This window comes from Wyeomyia smithii, chromosome 3 (genome assembly GCF_029784165.1).
Source record: "Wyeomyia smithii strain HCP4-BCI-WySm-NY-G18 chromosome 3, ASM2978416v1, whole genome shotgun sequence".
NCBI lineage: Eukaryota > Metazoa > Arthropoda > Insecta > Diptera > Culicidae > Wyeomyia > Wyeomyia smithii.
In genome coordinates, this window is record NC_073696.1 from 79,153,835 (window position 1) to 79,181,061 (window position 27,227).

General features: G+C 38.5%; 1 protein-coding gene across 4 annotated transcripts in view; it reads left to right on the forward strand.

Annotated features, from left to right (window-relative positions):
- Positions 1 to 27,227, forward strand: part of LOC129732749 (probable nuclear hormone receptor HR3) — a 511,429-nt gene that overhangs the window by 185,411 nt on the left and 298,791 nt on the right. The window contains exon 2 of one of the 4 annotated variants that reach the window (XM_055693933.1): positions 23,292 to 25,246. The exons of the other annotated variants lie outside the window; for them this stretch is intronic. Within the exon in view, the coding sequence (XP_055549908.1) occupies positions 25,123 to 25,246 (124 nt within the window). The 5' untranslated portion in view covers positions 23,292 to 25,122. The remainder of the gene's footprint in view (positions 1 to 23,291; positions 25,247 to 27,227) is intronic. 4 annotated transcript variants of the gene reach the window in all.

Here is a 27,227-nt window from a genome sequence, read left to right on the forward strand (position 1 = left end):
ACGGATGGTTCCAGGCTGAACAATAGAGTTGGGGCTGGGGTAACAGGTCCCGGAGTCAACATATCTATGGGTAAATGACCAACTGTGTTTCAAGCAGAAATACAAGCAATAATTGAATGCGCTATAGTTTGTTTACGACGCAACTATGTACATGCAAATATATGTATTTTTTCGGATAGTCAATCAATTACTACAACAGGCAGCTAGAAATAGTAAACTGAACCTATTGTGGGTACCTGGACATTGTGGTATCGGAGGGAATGGAAGAGCTGATCAGTTGGCGAGAAATGGATCAACGCAACCATTCATAGGACCAGAACCATTTTGTGGGATCTCAGAATGTGCCCTCAAAATGGAACTCAAGAAGTGGGAAAAATCAATAATAGATAACATCTGGAAAAACAATGATCGACAATCGAGGAGATTTATATCACCCTACAAAACAGTTACTCAAAAACTACTCAATATCTCCAAAAAAGATATTTGTACCTTCAGTGGCCTTGTGACGGGTCACTGCTCAAGCAAATATTACTTAACCCTCTAGTGCCCAAGCTTATTTCTAGACGGGCTTCGGTAAAATCACTATGAATCATTATAAACGCTTTTTAAGCATCTATTGAAGCATTTTAGAGGTTTGACTGAAGCCCGCCAAATGGCAGCATTGGGCACTAGAGGGTTAAAGCAGATAGGTAAGTTGCAAGATGATGCCTGTCGCTTCTGTAATTTAGATAGAGAAACCTCGGAACATTTACTATGTGACTGCGAATCACTGTTACAAAAAAGAAGCAATTTTTTGATAAAAACATATTACAACCATTAGATGTTTGGATAACTTCTCCAAATAAGGCATCGAACTTTATTCGTTCAATAATACCTTATTGGGACGATGCCTATAATCAGCAGGTTGAGACCACTCAATCAAGTAGTGGTAGGACACCCTGATGAGGCTTACATCAAACGGGGCCCGCCACAATAGATCAAATAACTGGTCGCAGTGGAAAATGTACCCAACAGGAAAAAAATGGCTAATTCGAAAGCTTATCACTTGGTTAGTTTTCAATGGATTTCTTTCGTTCTTGCAGTAATCGATTAGAAAATTATCTATGCACCTACCTAAATATATATATTTTTTTTTTCTTCATCTATAATTATTTGACACGGCACAAATACAATTTAATGTTTAACGGCGCCAATTATATCTGGTAGCTTACTTTCTAAAGTATCTTAATAACTAAAAGCAAATTTTTCATCCTCGCTGCCGACTACGAGCTGAAACTAAATCTAACTTAAAGCTAGAATGTTTTACATTAAAAGCACTGATTTGTTGTTTGATGGTTTTCCATCGCCATAGGTAAACAGCATATTGAATATGTTCCGCTGCTGGGCCAAGATATTACGGACTGGCATATTGGGTTGTCTCTCTCGGGAACTGAGAGTATCGTGCGGGTCTAGTTGCTGTTTCCGGATCCGGGGTCTTAACGTGTTCTTGTCGTTTGGTTGGATATAGGCGGAAGGGAATAGGATTAAACTGGGGCGTGGATGGATTTCAGGAAAACGTATATAAGGGACATGTAGGATAGGTCACGGCTCGCCAAGACATCACGAACAGGAACAGCCGGCTGCCTACCTTCGGCCTGCAGGGAAGCTATTAATTTAGACCTGGCGTCACGGTGTACAGGGCATGACCAAACCACATGCTCTATGCCGTGATAACCTTCACCACAGGCACAGTTACCACTTTCCCCGAGCCCAACACGACGAAGATGTGCGTCAAATCTATAGTGATTGGACATAAGCCGGGACATCACGCAAATGAAATCCCGACCTACATCCAACCCCTTGAACCACGGGTTCGTCGTTACTTTGGGGATTATGGAATGTAACCACCTTCCCAATTCCCCTCTGGTCCAAGCATTTTGCCATCTGATGATCGTATTCTGACGTACAAGTGCGAAAAATTCATTAAAAGCAATTGGTCTTTCATAAATATCACCGTTTGTTGCGCCCACCTTAGCCAAAGAGTCCGCTTTCTCATTGCCCGGTATCGAGCAGTGAGAAGGGACCCACGCTAAGGTAATCTGAAACGATTTTTCGGATAAAGCACTCAGATGTTCCCGTATTTTCCCCAGGAAATACGGAGAGTGCTTAACATCTTTCATCGATCGGAGAGCCTCAATGCTCTTTCATCTTTACGGACTGAGACTGCCCGTAAAGATGAAATAATGGTCCGTGGGCATTTTTTCGATAATCCCTAGGGTGTACTTAATTGCAGCCAATTCTGCGACGTAAACAGAAGCAGGATTATCGAGCTTATGGAAGACGGATATTTTTTTTTTTACTCTCGCTTATTTTCCGTCGGTCTAGTTCCGCCACTGTTGTGGCCAATCACCGACGCCCAGGGAGGCGACTCCACACCCAGGACCCTAACTCACGACCCGTTTATTAACGGACCGGCGCCAACGGCTTTACTTCCTCATGCGATGGAAGGCGTGATCCCAGAGATTTTTCGCCTCAGAAAATCTCCCGGTGTCGGCTAGGATTGAATCTAGACCAGTTGGATTGGTTGTGAGTGGATCACGCCACCTCACAACCATCGACACCTATGTCGGCGGTGGGATTCGAACCCAGGCGACGAGCGTGGTTGACGAGACGTTACCAACAACCACTCCCACTACTTCTTTTCTCCTTTTTCTTAAGCCCATGCTATGATGAGCACGAAGTAAATCGTTTCATATTTTTTCCATGTTATTGCTCACCCGAGAAAAAAAAAAGTGTTTTGCACTGCCACGCTTGCATTATAGCAACGGCCTTACTGTCATGAATCATTATCACCTGATAGACCGCTCGGATTTGTGCCGAAGAATTTCGGGCTGTAAAGGCTGTCATTTGCGACAGCTTGGAAGAACCAACATTCATAAGGAGTTGCATGTGTGTGCTGTCATCAGTTATTGCCGGACTGCGTACCGAACGTATGGAGAGCAGGGAGAGCTGTGCAATAGACTGGGACTCGATTATTTGGGAAATAATCCATGGTATCATTTTTTCGCTCCCATACACTTTTCGTGTTCCTCATGGGTCCTATAACAACCTTGTAACTTTTCAGATCCGCCGGTGTAACTATATTTTTGCGCCCGATTTTTGAAGTTTCCATACAATTTTATATGGGTAAATCCACTTTTTTCAAAACTTACTCACTAGAGATGTCCAGTTGGCTCCTAAAACTATATTGATATACATTAGGGTGGGGAATCGTTATATGTAAAAAACGAAACTTAATAGCAGAAAGCCAGAACCAAGTTTTTTTTTGTTCTATTTGGGGCCCAAAACAATCCTGAATTTATTGGAAGTCGATTGGTTTTGTCTCCGCTTGGCGCATTGCATTTTAAATTTATATGGAGATTTGTATGGAAGAACCAACTTTTTTGCATTTTCCATTATAAAGAGCTCAAAATGGCTCAAACCATAGGTTTCATGACTTCAAATGGTAGGTTTTTTGATGCCTTACAACTAAACCGAAGACACTAAAGAGCTAGGGTGTGCCAAAAAAATACTAGAGCTGTTCAAAGTTGAGTATGTCTAAATTCATGTTGCAAATCATTTTTTCTGCCAACACTGCCAGTGTACCGGCGTCAGTCAGATTTCCATCAGAAGTAACCTTTGAAACATGTTATAGATTCTATTTACGCCAAGAATATTGACCTAAATTTGTTTGCTTGGTCCAGCTGAGTGTATAAACTCGTTACGACAGGTTACTTCTGATGGAAATCCTACTGACGCCGGTACATTGGTAATGTTGGCAGAAAACAAGATTTTCTGCATTTAAATCGACATACTCAACTTTGAACAGCTATTGCTCTTCTTATGGACATTCTAGCTCTTCAGTGTCTTCTGCAAAGTTGTTGGGCATCTAAAATACTATACTTTAACATAATGTAGTGCATTAAAAGAGCATTGTTGAGCTCTCTAGAGAGGTAAATGCAAAAAAGTAGGTTTTTTCCATATAAATTTCCATACAACTTTGAAATGTATTGCGCCAAGCGGAGACAAAACCAATCGACTTCAGGTAAGTTTAGGGTTGCTTGGGACCCCAAAAGGAACCAAAAAAACTTGGTTCTGGAAAATCGATCACTTTTCCCCACCCTAATATACATGATATTTGAAGGAAATTTTTCTGGGAGAAATTCTTCTGAAGTCTGTAAGGCACTACGATGCTTGTCGAAAAAGTTATTCACCCTAAAATGATTGAATGTCTGACGAACGGCTCACCATTGAATTTTTCCAAAAAACACTGCTACAACAAGCTGCTATTGCGAACTTGCTTAAGGATTAGAAACAATTTCGCGTGGAAGTAAGCTTGAAAGTGTAATTTTTGCTCGTAGTTTCTTCGGAGAAACCTACAACTGGACATCTCCATAGAATAAGTTTTGAAAAAGTGGATTTTCCCATATAAAATTGTATGGAAACTTTTGAAATCGGGCGCAAAAATATAGTTCCACCGATCGATCTGAAAAGTTACACGGTTGTTTTAGGACCCATAAGGAACACGAAAAGTGCATGGGAGGTGGAATTTATTTTTTGTCCCACCCTACTGTGCAATACGATGAGAGCCGGACAAGTTGAAAATTTGCTGTCATGGAAATACAGTCTTTTTCAGAAGCCTGCTCTCTGGACTATAAAAGAGCCTGTCTTAGCTCAAATCAGTCATTTTGCAATAAGGTAGCAGCTGCAGTGGCACCGGATAGCAGGGGCACTTGAATAGATTCCGTATTTTGACAACCAACAAACTCTGTGGACCGTCAAATTTTCAGTGTAAAAACAGCTTTGCATTTTGTTTTCAGAAGAATGCATTATTCCCATTGTTTGGAATAGTACAGAGATACGATCAGCATTATATCCGATATTAAATTAAACAGTAAATTGACCTTTTGAGGACGAATTAGATACTTAATTGATGAATTAATATTTTCTCGTTCAATCATTACACTTCATTCAAAATATTGGAACGCCTTTACAAAGACGATTGTAACTTCGACTTCTTCTACATGTCTCAGTACGAACTGAATTTTCTTTTCTTTGAGCAGTATGTAACATCACCCAACAGCAGCGTAACAAAATGCTGCGTAACTGAGTACAGCATTTTTTGTTATCTATTTTCATACGTCACTAAAACGTATCAATGGAAATTATCAAGTATATACAAATACTGTACCATTTAAAATGGTCAAGCGGTGGAACGCAGCTTTCGATTATTCTGATTGGTCGCTTAAGGCTCTCTTTTTCTAACATGGTCGACAGAATATTATACCTGGTTAACTGGGAATGCACAATGTGGACTATATAAAATACCTGCTTCTGCTCAAATCAATCAATTTACTAGTGTATGGCCACTAGGATTGTCATAACTCAGTAGCAGCAGGTAGCAGGAGTAGCGACAGCGTATAGCAGCAGCGGTAGTGGTAGCAGCGTCAGTGGTAGATGCAGCGGCACTTTCTTCCATAAAAACCTGCCATTGTGCAGTAGCGGCAGCATCAACAAACATGCATTGTCCGGCACTTCTTTCAGATAAGGTATTTTTGCAAAACACAAACGTTTTCGGGATGCTGGCAATCAATCATGTCTAGTTTGGAGTGCGAAAACAACCTTCTACTTTGTCATAGGAGTTTTTTGAAATATTTTTCTTTCTTCCTTCCAGTTGAACAGATGGTTCGATGCCTTCGTCATGAACAAAATTCATAGCAAAATTAATCATTCCCACTGTCAGGGTAGCACAGAGGTGCAATCAGTATTATATCTGATTTTAAATTGAACAGCAAACTGTTCTTTTTAGGACAATCAAACAAATGAATTAAATATTTAATATTTTCTCGTATTGCACCAAAATTAAAAGTGAAGGTGCACCTACTTGTTTTAAACTTAATCAACGATGCGCTTATTTTTCACAATATTGATGTGGTTTCGCACCATCCAACTTTTGCGTGTACACACAAACACGAAAACACTTAAGTAATATCGCAACAGATCAAATGTTTCTGCAGTCGTGTTTTTTTATGAACAAGGAATATCATCAAACGAAATCGTGGCATGAAACAATAAGCGTTCAAATAAATACGACATGATGGATCTGAATAGTATTGCGAACATGGGTGCAATGTAGCGAATCTTAGTTGAATCAGGTTACTCGATGTTAGGGATGAGCAATAGAATAAGTTGGCAGTGGAATGTGATACCCATAAAGATTGTGGAACAGTAGCACCGTCCCCGTAGTTCAATTGGTCAAAACACAGGGAGATTGCGGGTTCAAGTCCCATCGAGATGCGGTATATTTTTCCAAATTTGTATCGTATTTCCAGTTCGCTTATTTTTCGCTTTCCCTGCTGCACACATTGTCTGCTTGATGAACAGCAGACACCTGGGAAGAAAAAATCTTTGTTTCTATAAAGGAACCAGAGCCGGCTTTAGGCGCTGGGGGGCCCGGGGCAAATTTGTTCGTTAGGTCCTGTTTTTTTTTAACTTTTGGAGGCAACATTCTGGAAGGTGAAGAGCAAAAAAAAGGTAGCCTCAAGACTAGGGGGGCCCCCAGAATCGGGAGGCCCGGGGCATTTGCCCCCTTCGCCCCTTCTCAAATCCGGGCCTGAAAGGAACAAAAAAACGTCATAGGAGCTGTCCACATACCACGTGGACGATTTTGAAAATCACCGTCGAGTCTACAAAATATCTCCATTCGTGAAGGATATAGTGTTCTCTAACTCAAATATGTGTGCTAAGTTTCAACAGGTCTTTTCGGCTGGAGACGATCTTATAACGGGTGATGGAGGTTGAACTTCTTAAACTAATCGAGAATCTGACACAAGGTCTTCCTTTTATAAATTCAAATAGCGGAAAAGTTGTTTTCACCATCCAAATTTTAGGTAGTAACGGTAAGCGGAACGGTCCGGTTCCCGACTTTCGTTGTTCACTTTATTAACGCTCCTCACATCTCCAGTCCTGTCATCTATTTCGGTAATATAGCTTCTCTAGGCTAACTTCAATACCTGTTGCCACTGCTTGGGTCCTATCAAATTCGCTCATTATTTTCTTGTAAGTACCCTACAATAACTGTTTCATCCGACAACACCGTTAACTTTGATTCCGACTTTATTATACTCTCTCCAGAATCAGACACTATTGTAAGCTGCCCTCAGTTATATTCAGAAAAGTAACTTAAGATAATTAAGTATTTGAACCTTTTTTTTTAATAGGGGGGGGGGGAACTTTGTGTTGAATTAATTATTTACTAATATTCATTCAGAATTTTTATTGTGTGTTCTGCCACAAACGGTGACCTATCAACACTGTTACATAAATTTTAAGCTTTATTTCATTAAAAGATTGTAATTGCTTCCGCAGTTAAGTGAATATAATTGTAGGTAAATTGTAAACCTAATTGTCAAGAGTAAAAAGAAATATAAAATTAAACCTTTATTCTAATCTCACACCTATCTTACTGCCTATAAAGTGAGCTAATCGTTGTAATTGAAGATTGCAACGATTTTTGTCGGAACTTATCGATAATTTGGTTTGACACATTTTCTAATATTTCCACATTAGTAAGCTTGTGTAGTTCATTCGTGCTAAACCAGCGAGGACGCTTCAATATCATTTTCAGAAGTTTGTTCTGAATCTTTTGAAGCATCTTCTTTCTGGTTGTACAAAGACTTGTCCAGATAGGGACTGCATTTAACATTGCTCGTCTAAATATTTGTTTGTAAATGAACAGTTTATTCTTGAGACCAAGTCTAGAATTTCTGTTGATAAGAGGATACAAACATTTTATACATTTATTGCACTTTGTTTGGATATTCTCAATGTGCTCCTTAAAGGTAAGATTTTTATCATAAATTAGCCCTAAATATTTAACTTGATCAGACCAATTTGCACCGTTCACCTTAACAACATGATTATTGGTGGGTTTGAGAAAAGAAACTCTTGGTTAATGGGGAAAAATAAATAATTGTGTTTTTGATGCATTGGGAGAAATCTTCCATTTCTGCAAATATGAAGAAAATATATCTAGACTTTTTTGCAGCCTACTGCATATGACACGAAAGCTTTTTCCTTTTACGGAAATGCTTGTATCGTCACAAAACAGAGATTTCCCACATCCTGGTGGTAAATCAGGAAGATCAGAAGTAAAAGTATTATATAAGACTGGGTCCAAGATACTTCCTTGAGGTACTCCAGCTCTAACAGAATATCTATCAGATTTACTATCCAAATAGTTAACCTGAAGAGCGCGGTCTGTCAAGTACCTTTGTATCATTTTTGTGATGTAAAGAGGAAAACGGAAATTGGACATTTTAGCTATCAAACCTTTATGCCAAACACTATCGAATGCTTTTTCTATGTCTAGAAGAGCAGCTCCAGTAGAATAACATTCAGATTTATTAGTACGAATCATATTTATTACTCTAAGTAACTGATGAGTAGTCGAATGCCCGTGGCGAAATCCAAACTGCTCCTATGCAAAAATTGAATTTTCATTGATATGTGTCATCATTATATCAAGAATCATTCTTTCAAAAAGTTTGCTTTTAGAAGAGAGTAAACTAAGTGGACGATAACTAGTATTTGAGCTTATTAACGATTGTAGGAAGCGTCGATCTGGAAAAAGCGTTACAAATTTTGAACCATGAAACTCTATGGAAAAATAGTTCGTAGCAATAAGGGGTTTTCCCAACATCTTACGCACAATTGACATTGATGTTCCTCGAGTAAGTAATACAGGTCCTATGCTTTTCTTGTTTTCGGTCTAATATAGCGAAATTTGAACTTTATGAGATACCTAGGCTGTTTGTTTTTTGGTACCACGTCTTCCACGTCTCTTTCGCTGTACTCCACTGTCGGTTCATTTTTCATCCCTTTTATCCAACGCTTCAACCCAGCCAGCACTGAAACCCCCGAAGGCACAAAGACATAAAGTCATTTCATCCTATCCCGAAGCCAACAGAAATGGATAGAAGCAAACAATTTCCACCTCCGAATGTGGGTGGTTTGATGCCCCACCAACACAATACGGAGCCCCCGGCAGACGATGTGACGCAAAAACAGGAACCCCTTCCCAAACCCAACCGCGCCGAGCCAAACGATATAACAATCCGTAGGATGAATAGCGTCCGGTAAATAGTGTTTGCAGAATATCGTGTTTCCTTGTTTTGCTCCGCCTGTGTGCATTCTCCGCGGAGTGAGACTGCTAGATTCATACGCCCCCCCCCCCCCCCTCCTCCTAATGTCGCTCCGTCATTCCGCACGGCGCCACCACTTCGAATGTGACCCACTGAAAGCAGCAACGATGGCGACGGCAGCGGCGGCTACATAAGGAATCGATTATCGAAACGGTGCCCCTCCGCTCCAAGAATCCCGCCGGCTCGCTATATTTAACAGGCTACAGTTTTTCCGAGTTCTCCACCCTCGGTCAATCCCGGCACAGCTAGAAGGGAGAAACGACAGCCACAGCGTCACGATAGTATACAACGGTATTAAAGGGGTAGTATCCTTTCATTCATGACTACAGTTTTCGTAATAGAGGAGCAGAAATAAAATGTACAGTATAGTACCTAGTAGTCGGCGCGGTTTGCTTGCGGTTCAAAGAGCTTCAAGCTGAGAGTAATGTCGCCTGCAGAGCAGGGTAGCACTGATGGAGTAAAGATAAAATTGAAAATGAAATGGTGGTGAAGAGAAGGAGAAGAACGGGACCATTTGTTTATCTTTATTTGCTTCCGGATTGTCGTTGTGTTGCGATTGTATAATTAGAAGTGGGAAGCTGTGCGAATGTTTTAGCGAAAAGATGAAAAATGAACGATCCACGTCCCAACTGATCGAAGGAGCAATATTTTATGTATCTACTGGTTATTGTTTTTGTTTTTGTTTCCATAAAAAACGTTATTCAATTACATGTCATAGAATAAACATTCCCTAAATTTGTTTGCCGATTTTACGCAGCAATCCATCGGCATCCCCCAAAACAAAATGTTCCCCCGAACGCTAGATTGGTTTTATGAAGCAATATAGCATCGTCTAAGATTGGTTTTATGGCTGCCGTTCGCTTTCTACGCGAGTATTACGCCGGAAGACCATTTCCTAGTGCTCCCGCGAGACTGAACTGCGAATCCGTTACTCACGCACGTAGTCCCCTTTTCTTTTCTAAAATGTCAACCAATAGCTAAAGTATCCATTCTTCGTATTTTGGTCGTAGAGTTGAGTGTAAGCCTGCATCGTAACTCAAGCGACACGCAAGCGTAATAATTTCTCAGTCCATTTCCGGTTCCGGATAGCAGCCACCGAACGGGCAATTGCTTTTTGAGTTATATTATTGCTTGAGTCGTAGCTCATTCACGCAATTTATACTGCACTATTCTCCACTAAATGATCCTGTTTGCTATAGCACCGTAGTTCCTAATCGAACTATTCAAAGGAGTTGAAGCTGCCTCATCCTGCACGGATGGAGAAATTTTATTTCCCTGCCTATTGAATTTCTATCGAGCCTGTCTAATCGATTTTGCGGGCTTGCAGCCTGTCTTCTGGGGGGAGAAGACGGCCTGAGCAAGACAACATCGGTATGCAAATTATAACAGCAGAGGGAATGTGTGAAAACCGTTTGCGTGTAAATATGTATATAATAAAAATGTGACTTCAATTGTTTCGGCATATTTGGACAGTAGGTACGAGCGCAACGAGAAAGAAGCAACGTTCGATAAATCCAAGCCCTAAAAGGCAGTGATAATAAACGGCTTTAAATTGGGAGGAGGCTCATCAAATTGCATACACCGTACAGCACCCACTGCGCCCGATGCCACCCATGCGCCACTTCACGGGCACACAAGTGGCGGTTGCCATTTGAACGATGGGGTGTCACGTGACGATGTGCTTATGTTTAGCGATGCATGTTCGGCGAGGTTAGGCTGCAGTTTGTCGCCGAACCAGACAAACCAACAGCGGGGTAGCGTCGCGAATGCTCTAATGCTAAACTGGATGAGGAATGTGAGCAGACCAACTGACGGAGTGTGCGGAAAATAGCGGGGAGAGTTTGTTTTGATAAAATGACAAATGTGTTACTAGGTTTATGGAGCACGTCGTGACAAATCGTCAGTTGAAATTGAATTCAAAGACTTGTTCGAATTATTGGGTTTATATTTGGATAAAAATTTCGATTTCTGGAAGTAGTTAATATATTGATCACCATATCCCTTAACAATGAAAATGTTTAAAAATATGGACTCGCTCTTGTCAGTCTATGATTATTATTCTGTGTAGGAACCAATTTAAAACCCTAAGATTACAACTTTACCGTAATCGATTCCCAATTCGTTCAATGGCCAAACCAGAAAAACCCTATAAAACGAACAAATAACAATTTCATCAAACAATCTAAACGTTTGTTCATAGTGGAGCTTCCGTTTCGTTTTACTAGTGACACAGCCATTCACGATGAACCACTGCAAAGAGACTATTTTTAACTCAACAAAATATCGATTTTACCATCATACAACAAGCCGTCGATAAGTGCCAACATCTATCCCCTCCACCTCAAGCGTGCCAGCAGTTCCATATCTCTCTCCCAAGTATCCCTGAGGGAGAGCTTATCTGCTTGGCCATTAGACCGTTCTCCCTCAACACCAACCAACCAACGGTCGAGAAAAGTTTCTTTGATAGTTAGAATATAACAATAAAAACCTCCCGTTTTTTTTTTTTTTGCTCACTGCTAAACCAAACTGCAAACAAACGAGAGATCCCGTTCGTTACTGTATCCGCAAATAAATGATACAAAACTGAAAATCTGCAACAAACTTCACCGCATTAAATTTACCTTTCGCCTTCCTATTATCTGTGGGAACAATTTACGGCTCTTTCGCGAAACCGATCCATTGGGAAACGATAAAAACCCGAAAATCTCTGGCCCCTTATTAATGCGCCCGAGGCTTCAGTGGATGGAAGCTGCTAATTGCAAGCAAGCAAGCAACTTCGGGATCACTGCAAGTCAGCCCTAATTGCTTTCGAAAAATTTACCAAAAACCGAAGGATTTCGGAATCTTTCTTCAGCGAGAGATGACAACAGCGAAAGCGATTAACTTACCGTCCTTTTTCGGGCAGCACCGAATGCCGCCCAGAACGAACGTCGCTGTAGCCATCAATCAGACTTTTGTGCGATGCTGTCTATATTTTTGGAGGCTTATTTTGTATTTACTCGTACGTCTGCCTCGATTCGCTGCCCATTATATGGGTACGAAGCCGTGCATGGGGCTGTGTGGAACATGCAGCGCAAATTAATGCATCCCGCCGGAATTCCGCGACACCCTTCGGTGAAAGTTATAATTTAGCTGGCGTACGGTTTTTATACTCACAGTCTTTGGATTTTGGTTGCACTTTGAATATCTTCTTTCCCCAACCAGCTTCCATACCTTCATTGTAAATGTGGAAAAAACTGTTTTCATGCATGCATGGTGATGCATTTTCCCATTATGAATATCGCCACTCCGAGCGAGAAGTCATTTTTTATTGTGTCAACCTGTCAAAAGTGTCCGCCACGAACAGAATGATGTTTTTTGGACAATTTTACCCAGACTTCTGCTGCTGATATTGCGGGGCTGCTGCAGCTTTTTCTTTTGTCGTAGCGGGATGCGGGATCTGGTTTTTTTCTTATTTTTTGGTGCTGTCATCGAATGAATGTCTCCAGCTTACATCACATATTTTAAGATGTCAGAGTGAGAACAAAAATCGGAGGTTTTTAATTATGAATAATCGCCTGTTTTGAATTTCATGGATAGATCCTACGATTATTTTAGCAAGTGGTCAAGTTGTTTCCGGACAGTTTTTATGATTTAATGATTACTATATATACACAGAGCAGCTGTCAGTGAGCCACTCTATCAAATATCTGGAATTGGTCACATTAGTGCAAAAACTCCATACATTTTTTCATTTTCTGATTAACTGAATTTTTTTTTCTGTGGTATCATCAGACTTTTTGTAGTCAGGTTACATTTTTTTCTAAAATTTAGAGATTTTTCTTGGGATAGAACTGGTGCGCGGCAATAATTGTTGAGAAATTTCTCTACACAAATAAATGTGAAGAGAAGATTCGCTCTGAATAATGCTGGTGAAGAACATGTTGCTTCGTGACATGTATCTTAAACAAAATTTTTCACTGGTTCGTTATATCACTCTCGTGTAACTCTCGCCAGAACTCGCCCGTCATCCGTGTGCGGGAGAAAAAATTACACATCTTTTCGCGCGTTAGGATTGACATATCGTGAACCCTTGTCGCCAGTGGAACTTGATTATTCATTTTTATATTTAGACCTGACGTTACATCAACTAAATAATACTACATAATGTAGGAATTAGTAAGCAGTTAGTTGCAATTGGAGTACAACTTTACTCTTTGATATTTTTGAGCAATTTCATACGAAATGCACCAATTTAAATTTTTTTTATTTGTCATTTTTGATTTGGCTGCCTGAGAAATTAGTTCCTTAGCGTTCCAAAATCATTTGAATGTGGGTGCAGCAGGTAAAGTTTTTTTTTATAGTTTATTTATTTATAGTATTGTGGACTATAAATGGATATTATTCATTCTCATGTATTTAAATTTGGTTTTAATCTTATTGTTACATGATTTATGGTTTACCTGTTGCGTGTCTCGAGAAGTCCTATTAAAAATGTAACTAATAACTAATAATTTAATTTTAAAACCCGTTTTTCTAGAAACTCCTAATTATGAGTTAAGCAAATTTATGTAAATTTTATGACAGTTTGTTCGATATCCGTGAACCGTAAACCAATCATGGGTGTTGTAGTTTTTTACCATAATGCTTACAGTTCTTAGCAGTAAATAACACTCCGTTTCTTGATATTAAACTCAGATCGTAAACTCGCAAGACAATGATCAGCACTGCAATTCATTGTCCCCGAGTCATTTCTGAGTACCTCCAAATACGCTGTCAAGCGCGAACTTAACTTCTGCGGACGTTACCTTCTAACTCCATATCAGGTATGGAATTCCCAGGTCGTTTGTCTGTTAGACTACGCGATACCAAATTGGGGCACATTTTAACTACCTACCAACCCTGCTACATCAATGAGTACGGATACCTCGTAATCTGTGTGCAGCGATCGGGACTTGTCACAAAAGACTGGCTCTCTTAGTCCCAATGCTCTTCAGGCATGCACAAAAACTCATATGTGGAAATCTCATTTTCACTACGTTAATTGAAAATATATGGTCGTCCTAAAAAGAACAGTTAGCTTTAGTTTTCACAAAACACCGATGCTTTCTACACAGAATGAAGCTCCAAAATTATTATTATTCTTCTTAAAATGTCAAAAGACCGGCGGTAAAATTCACTTCTTCTCCGGTATGAGCTCTGCAATTTTGTGCACCACACTTCTCTCTTCTATTTTGTACTGAGCCTCTGCCGCTCACCGAATAAATCAACTCATTTGCTGCATACACTACAGCCGAGCAAAACAAGAGTGAAAAATTACTCTAATGAGAATACACCGCAGTGCGTACGTCTAAGATAAAACAACAGAGGCAACTTGAGTTCTCTCGTAGAAGAAAATTATGCGAAGTGTCGTCTGGATTTTAGTTTCCTACCAAAATTGATGTATGCTCAAGAGACTCACTGTATCAGTACTATAGTGAGCTCTGTTGTATAATTATTGTGCGTATGTCCTTTCGTGTAAAAAAGCTCACCCCAAGTTATTATCTTTCAGAAGTGGAATCACTACACTATTCGCTGCTCTCTGCACGCTAGTGATTCTCAGAGGAGACAAGTCTGCTGCTAGTTCAATTTGCAGTTAATCAACCTCTTGCAACAGTGATAGGATATACCGCTACTGCTATTTACTGCTACTTTGCCAGGACCGTCCTTGTGGCCATCCACTAGTAAACTGCTTGGTTTGAGCAGAAGCAGGCTCTTAAAGAGTGTATTCCCGGTTAACTAGGTATTTTGTCGACTTTCAAGACAGAACTATGCATTTTATTGTCGTATGGGAGCAGATAACAGAAGATGCTGTACTCTGTTACGCAACATTTTATTGCGCTGCTATTGTCTGTTGCATATTGCTGAAGGAAAAGAAAAATCAGTTCGTGCAGAAACATGAAGATGAAATTGAATTCACAACCATCTTTGTCAAGGCATTCTAACGAGATAATGTTGACTCTTCAATTGAGTATTGTATTTAATTTGTCCTCAAAAAGACTTGCTTGGTTTAATATGATAATATGATAATCGCATCTCTGTGCTTTCTCTGACAGAGAAAATAAGGCACTCTTCTGTTAACACAGTACACAATGGTCAAGAAATATAAAATAAAAGAAAAATAGGATTTGGAGCTCGGTAGAAATATTTTAAAGACAAACTTTTCCATACAAAGTTATTTCATATAATAAGGCACCTTTTGGAAAATTATCAAAAATAAGGATGACCCAAATTTTCGATTAAATCATGTATCCAACTTTTTTATTTTTGTAGATAGATCTTTGAAAATAACCGAAGATAGATTGAAAAAAAAAACACACTTTGCGCTCTTACTTTTTTATTTCAATTTTCACATTTTTTTTTCCTGCATGGGCTTCCTCACTGCGACCAGAATCGTAGATCTATTGTGAGATATGCCCGGGTGTCTGCTGTATCCCGCACTTCTGTTAATAGCAATACCTCTATTGAGAAGTGACATGCTTATTACTATTGTTCATCAGTGCTTGTGTGTAATGTGCTACTCTTCCTTACACGCTTACTGTTCTACTATACCGATACTCGTTCCTCTTGCCAAATATCACCAATTATAATTCCCTGGAGAAGTTTCGTCGTGCGTCCTTCTGGCCAGTTTTATTGATAAGAGGGACTTATTTTTTGTTAAGAGGAAGTCACGCAAAGGTATTTGTAGATTTCAGCGAAAAGGCAGGGTAACTGGTGGGGAGCCTGAGAATAAACCCATGCTTAAGTCCTTTTTTGACATCGGATGGCCTGATTCTACTAAGATTCGAACCCACGACCATCCGCTTGACAAAGCGGACTCTGTAACCTTGCGGCTACGCAGCTCCACGATTTTCACATAGAAACTGTCATTGAACGATTTAAGGGCTTTTTAAGAGAAACAATTTGCAATGCTGACATCGCGAATATCTCAATTCTACTCAAAATTATTATTGTTTTTCATAAAAATATTTTTTTTCATTTTTTGTCGTTCTTCTAGGGGCATAAAAAATACCGCTTGATCTCAATTCAAAGAGCACATTTGACTCTTTATATTGATATTTTTTTTTCATTTTTTGTCGTTATATTGAAAAATTTTTCAAATTTTTTTTTTCTTGTTTAGGTGAATTCAACATGACAAAAATTATAATAATTTTATGTTTTTTTTTAAACTATATCAATTTTAAGCTCAATTGATGTATTTTAGGCGACAAGATCCGAGATAGAGTGATCATGAAAACGGCCTTATTTCATGTATTTTATTTTCTAAAATTCATAACTTTTGTGACACTTGATCGATTTTAGATCTTTTTAGATCAAATTAATGGTAATCATTTCTAATTTTAGAAGAAAATAAAAAACTGCGTGATTTTACATGCAAAATGTATAAACTTAAAACGAATTTTTGTTGTTTTTTCAAATTAAATATACCTAAACAAAAAATATAATATTTAAAAACAAAGCGTTTATTCTCTTAAAAACCCCTAAAATCCTTTCAAAGGCAATTTTAATGTGGTAATTGAAATAAAAAGTTAAAGCGAAAAAAAAATTTTTTTTTCAATCTGAATCAGTTATTTCTAAAGATAGAGAAAAACTTTTTTTATACAGTGCTGCTTAAAATCGAAGGAACTTTAATATTGTAGACAACTTTTTCTGTTATCTATAAGGATAAAATAGTTAATTACTAGATTTCATCGAAAATTTGGGGCACCTCCATTTTTGACAATTTAATGATAAGCGCTTTACCAAGAATGCAAGAACTTTGTGAAAGAAGTTTTCCTTCTAAAATACTGCCATCGAGCTCCAAATTTCCCTCTAAATTTGGTTTCTAGACCATTGTGCAGTGGAAAGATGTTTTCATAAATTTTTATGATATCGGTATTGTTTGTGCGAAAATACGGCAGCATTTTGCTGGAGAAAGTGCCGTCCAATGTAGCTACAGCTGATGCTGCCGTTACTACACAAAGGTAGCTTTTTACAAAGGAAATAACGCCGCTGCAATTACCGCTGGTATCCATGCTGCAGCTACTGTTGCCAGTTCTTGTTGCAGTTAGTACTGCTAGTTCCCGCTGCAGCTATCGTCCTAGTGGCCATCCACTAGCAAACTGATTGATTTTTTTTTTATTCTCGCTTATTTTCCGTCGGTCTATTTCCGCCACTGTTGTGGCCAATTACCGACACCCAGGGAGGCGACTCCACACCCAGGTCCCTAACTCACGACCCGTTTATTAACGGACCGGCGCCAACGGCTTTACTTCCTCATGCGATGGAAGGCGTGATCCCAGAGACTTTTCGCCTCAGAAAATCTCCCGGTGTCGGCTAGGATTGAATCTAGACCAGTTGGGTCGGTTGTGAGTGGATCACGCCACCCCACAACCATCAACACCTGTGTCGGCGGTGGGATTCGAACCCAGGCGTCGAGCGTGGTTGGCGGAGACGTTACCAACCACACTAGGCCCCCGCTCTCAAACTGATTGATTTAATATTCAATATTCTATCGACCGTGATTGGGAAACCAAGCATTAGGCGACCAATCAGTGTTTCAAGGAGGCTGAACATTTTTCAATAGCGCAATAGTTTCATTATTCGAGCTACATTTTTTGCATATCGGCGAATTTATAGATGATTTTTCAATCGATTACTGTGAGAATGAAGTAAATCGGTTGGAAACTAATTGAGTTTTAAACATTTGAAACTTGACAATTTCCGTGACGCTCTCGATGTTTAAGATTTTTCATTTTGTGCCCCTATATATGTTGCCCAAAGACGCAATTCTACGTCAAAAAGAAAAACAGTTTAAGAGCCAGTTTACGAGAGGTGCAAACGCATGTTGTTTTAAAATTCTCTGGTTGTGCTAAAATTTTCAGCGTTTGTATGTCTACTCAAGGTAGGAAATTTTGCAAATTTTTAATTGTTTTACTGAGGTTAAATAAGGTAAAACGGAGATGATTTGTACAAAAACATCCAAATCACAAAAAATACAGTGTCTCCCGCTAGACTTGATGGATTTTTCTAAAAATTTGTGTTAGAATTCTACATTAATAGTACTTCAAAATGCCGTGTCAAATAAATGTTAGGTGAACAAAAAAAAAAGTTCTTCAAAACGCATGGTCACAGTATATGGCAAATAGGTAACATGACGAAAAAATGCATTTTCCTTTGTTCCGCAAAGTAATAGCTCATTTTTTGAGCAACAACTTTGTCGACGACATCATGCTTCTATTTGTCTGTTTACAAGACTTTTGTGAAGTTTTCCATACCGTGCCTTCAAAAATCTTTTTTTTAATAAACCTTTTTATAATGATTTTTGGCAGTTTTATGATGCTCCACAATTTTGTTTGCTATAGTAAAACACACAATTTCAGTGAAAATAATATATTTTTATCTATTATGTTTCTTTAGTTATTAGAGATTTTAATGTTATTTTAATCTAATCAACTGTCACCCTTTATAAAAGCCCTAGTCAAAGTCAAAAAATTGTCCTCATTTTAGACATCTTCTAGTAAATAGATGCATTATTTTAATGGAAATATAAAAGATAAAACTTAACTCTCTTCGATGAAATTGTGTGGTTTTTCATCAACAACGTTGCAGCACATTGGTGAAAAAATCACCAAAAAAGGGAAATTGAAAAATTGTGTTTTCGGCAAAGTTTTTTCTTATAAAATGTGCCACATTTTCGCCTAATAGTGGATTTATATATGCTTGAACGAGAAAAGCAAAATTTGTTCCTCACTTTTATATAAAGTAATCACAAAATTTAAACTTTTATGAAATGAAGACTAATCAATAGAACAATTGTGCTGTAGACATTATGGTTTTCGGATCAAAATCATTTCTATCACATTCATGCAGTTTTCGAAACAATGTGCAGCGATTCAATTATTGAAACTTTTTATGGGAGTGTTCTTGTTAACATGATGGCCAATTATGTTTCATTTTTTATAGCTTTTATAAAACCATTAAGCAAGTTTGTTACTCTCCTCAATATGTGAAGAGGGCAGTGTGAATATTCACCGCTCACTTCTTGTCCAGAATAATCGCTGCGTATAACAATTGTGCACCACACATTTTGCTTCTGCTTTGTGTTGTATATCTCCTGATCGCAGAAAAATTAACACACTTGCTGCTTACACCATAGCTGAGCGAAACAAGAGTGGTGAATCACTTTAGCAAACAACGCAATTTACTTCCCTACCTAGATGCTCCCCTCATTTAATATGTGCTCAAGAGATACACAGTAAAAGCACTGCAGTGAGTTACTTCTCCGTAATGGCTCGATAACTTTGCATTTCTTCTACAATATCAAATATGCAAAACACGAGTGTTTGATTGGCATGGAAAATTGCTATCTTAAAAACCTAAATTAATCCACCTAGCGGTTAGACCCAGCCTTTCTCATTCAAAATTTTTATTTGTTTCAATAGATTTACATGAACGCTTCAATCCAATAAATGTATATTCACTCTTAAGGTTCTAAAATATTGATGTTGTGTTCTATACATATACAAATGCAGTCCGGTCTGAGTGTCTGTCTGATCCATATAGGCTCGAAAACTACCGAACCGATCGACGTGAAAATTTATATGTAGGGGTTTTTGGTGCCGATAAAGGTTCCTATGATAGTTTGAAACCCCTGCCTCTTCTGGAAGGGAGGGGTCCCATACAAATGAAACATAAATTTCTGCACAACTCAAGAACAAACCAAGCAAATGAAACCGAATATGGCATGTGGATGTTTTCAGGGGTAACAAATATGTCCATAATGGTTCGACACCCTTTCCTTTTCTGGAAGGGAGGGGTTCCATACAAATGAAACACAAATTTCTGCACATCTCGAGAGCTAACCAACTGAATGAAACCATATTTGGCAGGCGAATGTTTTTAGTGGTGACAAATTTGTTTCATAATCGACCTCAGGCAACATTTTGGAGTGTAAGATGGCAACTTCCGGTTTCTGAAAAACAACCAAAATGGCCGATTTTCACCCAATATAATTCCGGATTTAAAATGATACTCAGGAGCTAAAATCGATCGGAATTGTCTTCAAATGTCATTATGAAATCCAAAATGGCGACTTCCGGTTTCGGAAAAACAGCGGCAAACGAGCAAATACCACCCAATATGGGTATTCCCGGAACCGTAATGATGCACTGGAGCCACGAATCGACTTCAGACATCATTTTGAATTGTAAGATGGCAACTTCCGGTTTCTGGAAAACGGTCTGAAATGGACGATTCCCATTAAATCTGAGTATCTCCAGAACCAGAAAGATGGACAGAAGCTAAAAATTGATCAAGACACAATCTTGAGTTTCAAGATGGTGACTTCCGGTGTCTGGCAAACAGCCGGAAATGACCAAATACCATTCAATATGAATGTTTTCGAAACCAGAATTACGCCCAGATAACAGAAATTGATTTCTCAGGCAATTTTAAAGTTCAAAATGACGACTTTCGGTTTCTAAAAAACAACCCAAAGTGACCAAATACCACCCAATATGAGTATCTCTGGAGCCAGAATGTTGCAAGAAGCTAACAATTGACCTCAGACACCATTATGAATTGTAGGATGGCAACTTATGGATTCTGGAAAACAGCCAAAAATGGCCGATTTCCGTCTAATATGAGTATCTCCGGGTAGAATGATACACAGCAGCTGAAATCGATCACAGGCCCCATTTTGGTTTCTAGGTTGGCGATTTCCGGTTTCTGGGGAACAGCCGAAAATGATCGAATAACACCCAAAATGGGTTTTTCTTTAACCAGAATGACGCTCAGATGCCAGAAATTATTTTTAATACCATTTTGAAATCCAAGATGGCGACTACCGGTTTGGGAAAAACAACCTAAAATAAACAAATACCATCCAATACGAGTATCTCTGGAACCAGAATGATGCATGTAGCTAACAATTGACCTCAAGCACCATTTTAAATTGCTAAATGACAACTTCTAGGAAACAGTCGAAAATGACCGAAAATACTCAATATGGATATTTCCGTGATCGAGATGATGCATAGAAACCAAACATTGACTCTGGACACCATTTTGAATTTAAAGACGACCACTTTTAGTTTCTGGAAAACAACCAAAATAACTAAATACCTCCCAATATGGGTATTTCCGGTGTTAGATTGATGCCAGAAAATCTGCTGAAAATGACCGAAAATCACCCTATATGAATATTTTCAGAATTGAGGCGATGTACAGAAGCCAAAAGTCGAAGATGTTGTCATTTCGATAAAACCAATCATTTTAAACGATTTGTTATTTGACTTTGATTATATCCTATGGCCGACTCGTCGTGCATTTGCAGATTTTAAACACATCGCAAGGAATCAATGAATTTGGAACGTTCAAATAGTACGATACCACATTTAAATTATGTTGAGGCCACATATATCGATCAAACCAGGTATAGCTTTCAATAGTCTTTGAATTTCTTGTCTTTCCATAACTTTTGAGCCACATATCAAATTGTTATGAAGTTTGTTATTTGTAAGTTTGAGAGATGACTCGTTCGTATGGCACTAGTTATGTTCAAATAAGTAATGTAATCTTTGAGATAATAGACTTTCGTTGTTTTATTAACAATTTAATACATAACGGTTGCTTAAGTTCGATTATAATGAAATGAAATGAAATGAAAACGTATAGGGCAGCCAAAATTTGAAACCACGTGTTCAATCATAATTCATCAGTTAACCCTTAACTAGCTCGCTCATCTGATAATAATAATAATCAAATCGGTTATGTAGTTTCTGAGATAATGATGTTTCGTGATTTTCACATTTCGGTACATTACAAACGAAGTTACAGTCCGATTACAGTAAAATTCAATAGGGTATTATGAGGCAGCTAGACTTTTAATTTAACACTAATTTCGTGGAAATCGGGTTAGCCATCTCTGAGAAAAGTGAGTGAGTTCAAGTAGTCTTCGGAATATGTTCCTTTTCATAGCTGGATTTCACATTTTTAAACATAACAAACAAAGTAATAGTCCGATTGCAAAACAAATCAATAGGGTCTTATGGGGCAACTAGACCTTCCAGTTGACACTGATTTTATGAGAATCGGCTCAGCCATCTCTGAGAAACATGAGTGAGATTGAACAGTCTTCAAAACACGTTTCTTTTCATAACTTTAGAACCACAAGTTAAATCTTCATAAAATTCAAAAGTTAAGGGTTTTTTAGGTAGCCCGTTCATTTGAAATCAATTTTGTTCAAATCGGTTGTGTAGTTTTCAAGATAATGATGTTTCATGGTTTTTACATTTTGATACATAACCTCTAAATTAAAAATCCGATCACAATGAAATTTAATAGGGTCTTATGGAGTAACTAGACCTTTCATTTGCAATGAAAATCGGTCCAGCCATCTCTGAGAAAAGTGAGTGAGAATAAAAATCTGCACATACACACACACACACACACACACACACACACACACACAGAAAATGCTCAGCTCGTCGAGCTGAGTCGAGTGATATATGCCATTCGGCCCTTTGGAGCACTTTTATACTTTCGGTTTTGCAAGTGATTGCTATACCTTTCTAGGAGAAAGGCAAAAAAGAAATGCAATATAATGTGTATGATTTTGCCATATTTAAGCGAGTTTTTTTATTAAAATAGATTAATTTACTATGACCGAGTAAATATAACAATCTATAAAAATCAAATGTCTTTTTGAATACGGTTCAGATGTAGATCACTTTAAAAGAAGCAAAAAAAAACATGTGTGTCTTCACAAAATAAGAGCAAAATTGCCTTTGACGCAATATTTTTCCCACAAACAGCGTCTCAGTTCTGTACAAAAAAAAATTGTTTTACGATATTCATGTATGGTTTAGATTTAATGTTGCCTCAACAAACTTTCAATAAAAAGGACTAACTCCAGGCAGTCATCATACACGCATATGAAATTCACATCCACAATCCACGAATCTGCAACAATTGGCAGGCATCGCGGTTCGAATCAAAACTTCTCCACGGTGGCATCAAGTATATTGTAAGCACACCGTGTCGCTAATGTTAACATTTCTCCCCATACAGACCTCTAGCAACAGCAGCACCAAAACGAGTCAAACATGCATCGCAAAATATGGACCAAATTCAAACAACCTGGGTAGCAGCAGTGCAGCCATCAAGCGAAAAACACCAGTGAATGAAGTTTAGCATTTGAACCAACCAACAACAAAACCCAAACAGTTGTGTCTGTGTGTGTGTGTCTGAGCGCGAGTGTGTGTTGGTGCGGATGCCATCGTCGTGTGTGCACCAAAATCGGAAGTCTCCAACGTTGGCTCCTCTGGTGACCCTAAATGAAGTGCTTTTATCACAAATCAAAATACAAAATACTAAAATTCGAGAGTCTGCTGAATCAACTCACGACTACGGCCACGAATACGGCGACGGCGATGACCAAAAAGCATGATGATGATGACGATAATGACGGGTGATGTAAGTTTCAAGTGAGTCTGCGCCACCGCGCCGTTTATTTCGTCGGTGGAGGAAGTAGAGAAGAAAGTTTGAGCGAGCAGAGCCAAAATCGAAAGTGAAATTTTTTGATAACTACCACACATCAAACCGAAAATAGTTTGACCAACAGCTGCCGGTACCGCCGTAGCAGCAGTAGCCGTACAAACAAACAAACAACCTACCACCAGCAAATTGTGTTCTCCCCCTTTCCACCCAAAACTCGACAACCCACTACGCCACCTCCACTCACCAGCTGAAGTGAAACAGCACGTGTCGCAAGAGTGCGTTTTCGGCTGTACTGTGCACGTGTCGTTCCGTCTGAATGCCGGACCAGCGGAACTTGGCGTTCACATGAGAAGATAACCGTAATCACTAAGATGTACGTACCGAAAAAAGAGAAGAAAAACAAACTTAGGAAATCACACAACATTACAAGCGACCTATAATAACTCCGTTTCGGTAGGGTGGTGAAAAGATTGTAAACAAGGTGGCGATTCTTTTAATGTTTTCCCAATCACTGATTAGTACTATTGATACTTTGCTTGTCAACCAATTTCGTGACCATCAGGAATCCTGAATTTAAAATTCGTGCTTCGGGTTTGCATAAGTTCGGTCCGTAATCGAAACCATCAATTAAAAGTGTTTGTGGCTGTTCGATCCGCACGGTAAACTAAAGACCCATTATTATGGCCTTTCGTTGAAATTCAAGAGTGCGTCCGTCTTGAAGGAAAAGAAAAAGAAGCAGCAGAAGAAGCCAAACAACATTATCGTGAAAGTGTTCCCTCACACGCGTACCTCTGCGCCCACAATATGCGAGCTAAGGCTCAATTTCGGAAAAAAATAGTGATGGAAAATGTCTTATTACGTAATCCCATAATCCGTCTATAATCATGTTTATTCATACAAACAAACCGAAGAAGAAAAGAAAAATTTGAACCTGTGACTGCGGAACGGACAGAGAGAAACGATCATAGAGCTGGTTTATTTTAGTATATATTGGCATTAGTGTAATAATTTGTTCGAAAAAATAAATTCCTTGGCCTTTTAGACAAACCATTTAACCGTGCTAGAAACAAAGTTCAGAAGTGATGGGTGAAATGATGGGAAAAATGATGTTGAAAGTTCAGTTTACTAACATCCAACTGTGCTATATACTGTGATATCCTTTCATCAGGTTATCGAAGAAGAAACCCCTTAGGGTGGTCAGAATCAAAACCAATCACCAGTGAATATAAATCAAGAGAAAAAGTGATCAGTTTATTAATCGATTAGAAGCTTTTTGAATAGTGTGTTAAGTGTTATTTTTGCAACCTTTAAATTCGAAAATCGACTCTACTAAAATCGAAACTACGTGGGAACCTCCAAGGTACCGAGACTAGCAGCAGCAGCGAGTAGACCGATCAACACGATGTTTACCCCGCGTATGTTTGAAATGTGGACAAATGTCACCTCGAAACTGGAAGCACACATACCGATGCAAACTAATGTGCAGCAAGCGGCAGTGCAGAACTCCTCCAGCGGATCGATAAAAGGTAACGCTTTTTCAGCTTCTTGGTAGGAGTGTCAGCTTTATGAGAATTAAATTTTAAGCTTCTGGTGGATTTTGATCAGGCTTAGTTCAGAAAACGTGTGAAAGTATTTTTGTATTACTGATTGGTTATCTAATCTAAAGTACTCAGTTGGTATTACTGATATGATATTGGTAAGATGTTAGTGCCATTCTCATAACATCACTCTGTTCGCGTATTCATGACATAAAACAAACAATTTTGCCTCGAACTTAAAATAGCAGCCGTTCGACCAAAAAATAGTTCTAATAACTTGAAAACAGAGATCTTTATTTGATACAATTTAGATATGCGAACATTTCCACATCAATTGTGAGAAAAATTTAAAAAATTGATGATTGAAAATGTTAGTAACATTATTGTTACATCCACACATCACTGACATAAATCAATGGATTTTTAACTCATTTAAGTCTCTGATGAAATGTTGGTGGCTAGCCAGCCAAAATTTACAGAAGTGGTTAAAAGCTATAATTTTTCAATTTTTCCGGTTGAACTCTAGTAGTACAACTACTGTGTTGACGAGTCTATCCGACCCTATTATTTTTTTCAGAAATTTGCCCTACTTTTATGAAATCCTTTTGCTTAATTTTCAATCGAAATGTTTCTTTTTTATTGCACTTTTTCTAATATTATTATACTTTGGAAAATCTAGAATGAAATAATTAAACCATGATTGTTCTAAATGTAGATGTGGATATGGACTTGGTTCCACTATTTAATCCCATAAATGAAAGCACCTTTCATTTAAAATGTATTGTACAGTAAACGTAGGCTCGACGTGGGACTTTGGTCTCATGCGCTTTTATAAGCGACTAATATTTGCCACCACCCGGTCTCTGCTGCTCCAGAAAGAACCGTCCACTTTGCCTTCCGAATACTGAATGGGTAAATTGAAATAACGAGCATTCTTACATAGCCGCTGGCAGCAAAGTACCAGTTTATGTATAGGTATTCATTGAACCAACGCTTGGAATCGTTTCATCTACCTTTTTGATGTTTGCGTTAAAAAAATGCGCCAATCATATGGAATGTGTATGAGAAAATTCGACTTTGATACTTTTTCGTAATTTTTACCACGTAATAAGAAAATGGTGGTGATTTTCATCGTTTCACAAAATTCTTGTATATTTTTGTTATCGAACGACATGTTTATTATTGAATTCAGAACAGTTGTGTGTGAGCTATTCGCCTTTGAAATTCTCCATTCCGCCAACCAAAAACGTTACATGCTCATTTCTGATTTCACAGAATATATCCCAGTATAGTAAAGAAACACGTAGTCCCACGTCAAAAGTTTGCGGAAATGTTGCTCTAAGTAAAACCAAGTACCGCGATTGATTCAGTCGCTTTACAGATGGTAATTTCGATATTGACTACTGTCCGCAGGAAGGAAGATCAAGTAGCCTTCAAAAATGCTGAGTGGAAGGAATTGCTCGATAAGGATCCATGCCAAACTCAGGAACAGCTTGCTTTCGTATTACAGGGTACGGCAGTAAACAATGCGAAAATTGAAAGTACTTCTTCAAATCCCAATTTCAAGTACTTTGAGCAGTTATATCAAAATTTTCGAGTTAAATTAACTTAACAAACGTACTAGATGTGTCCACCATTGTTATCAATAATATCCGCCATCGTTAGGGTTCGAATGGACCCGTCACACGACATTCCATCCTGTTGTAAAACAATGTTTTGCTTCTAAGGGAAATTAGCTTTCACCCAGAGAAGCACTTATTCCTCTAAAATAACGATATACGCTACGGTATTGATCTTAACAACAGCATCAATAAAAAAATCAAACCGTTGAGCACCACCAAGCCAAACACCATGAAACCCGCAGGGTGTTCTTTTTTCCCGCATCCGCAAACTTCTTCAGTAAAACAAATCCTTTTTATGTGGCTGTAAGACACAGTATCGATGCTGAAGAGCTTTTCGTCGGAGAACA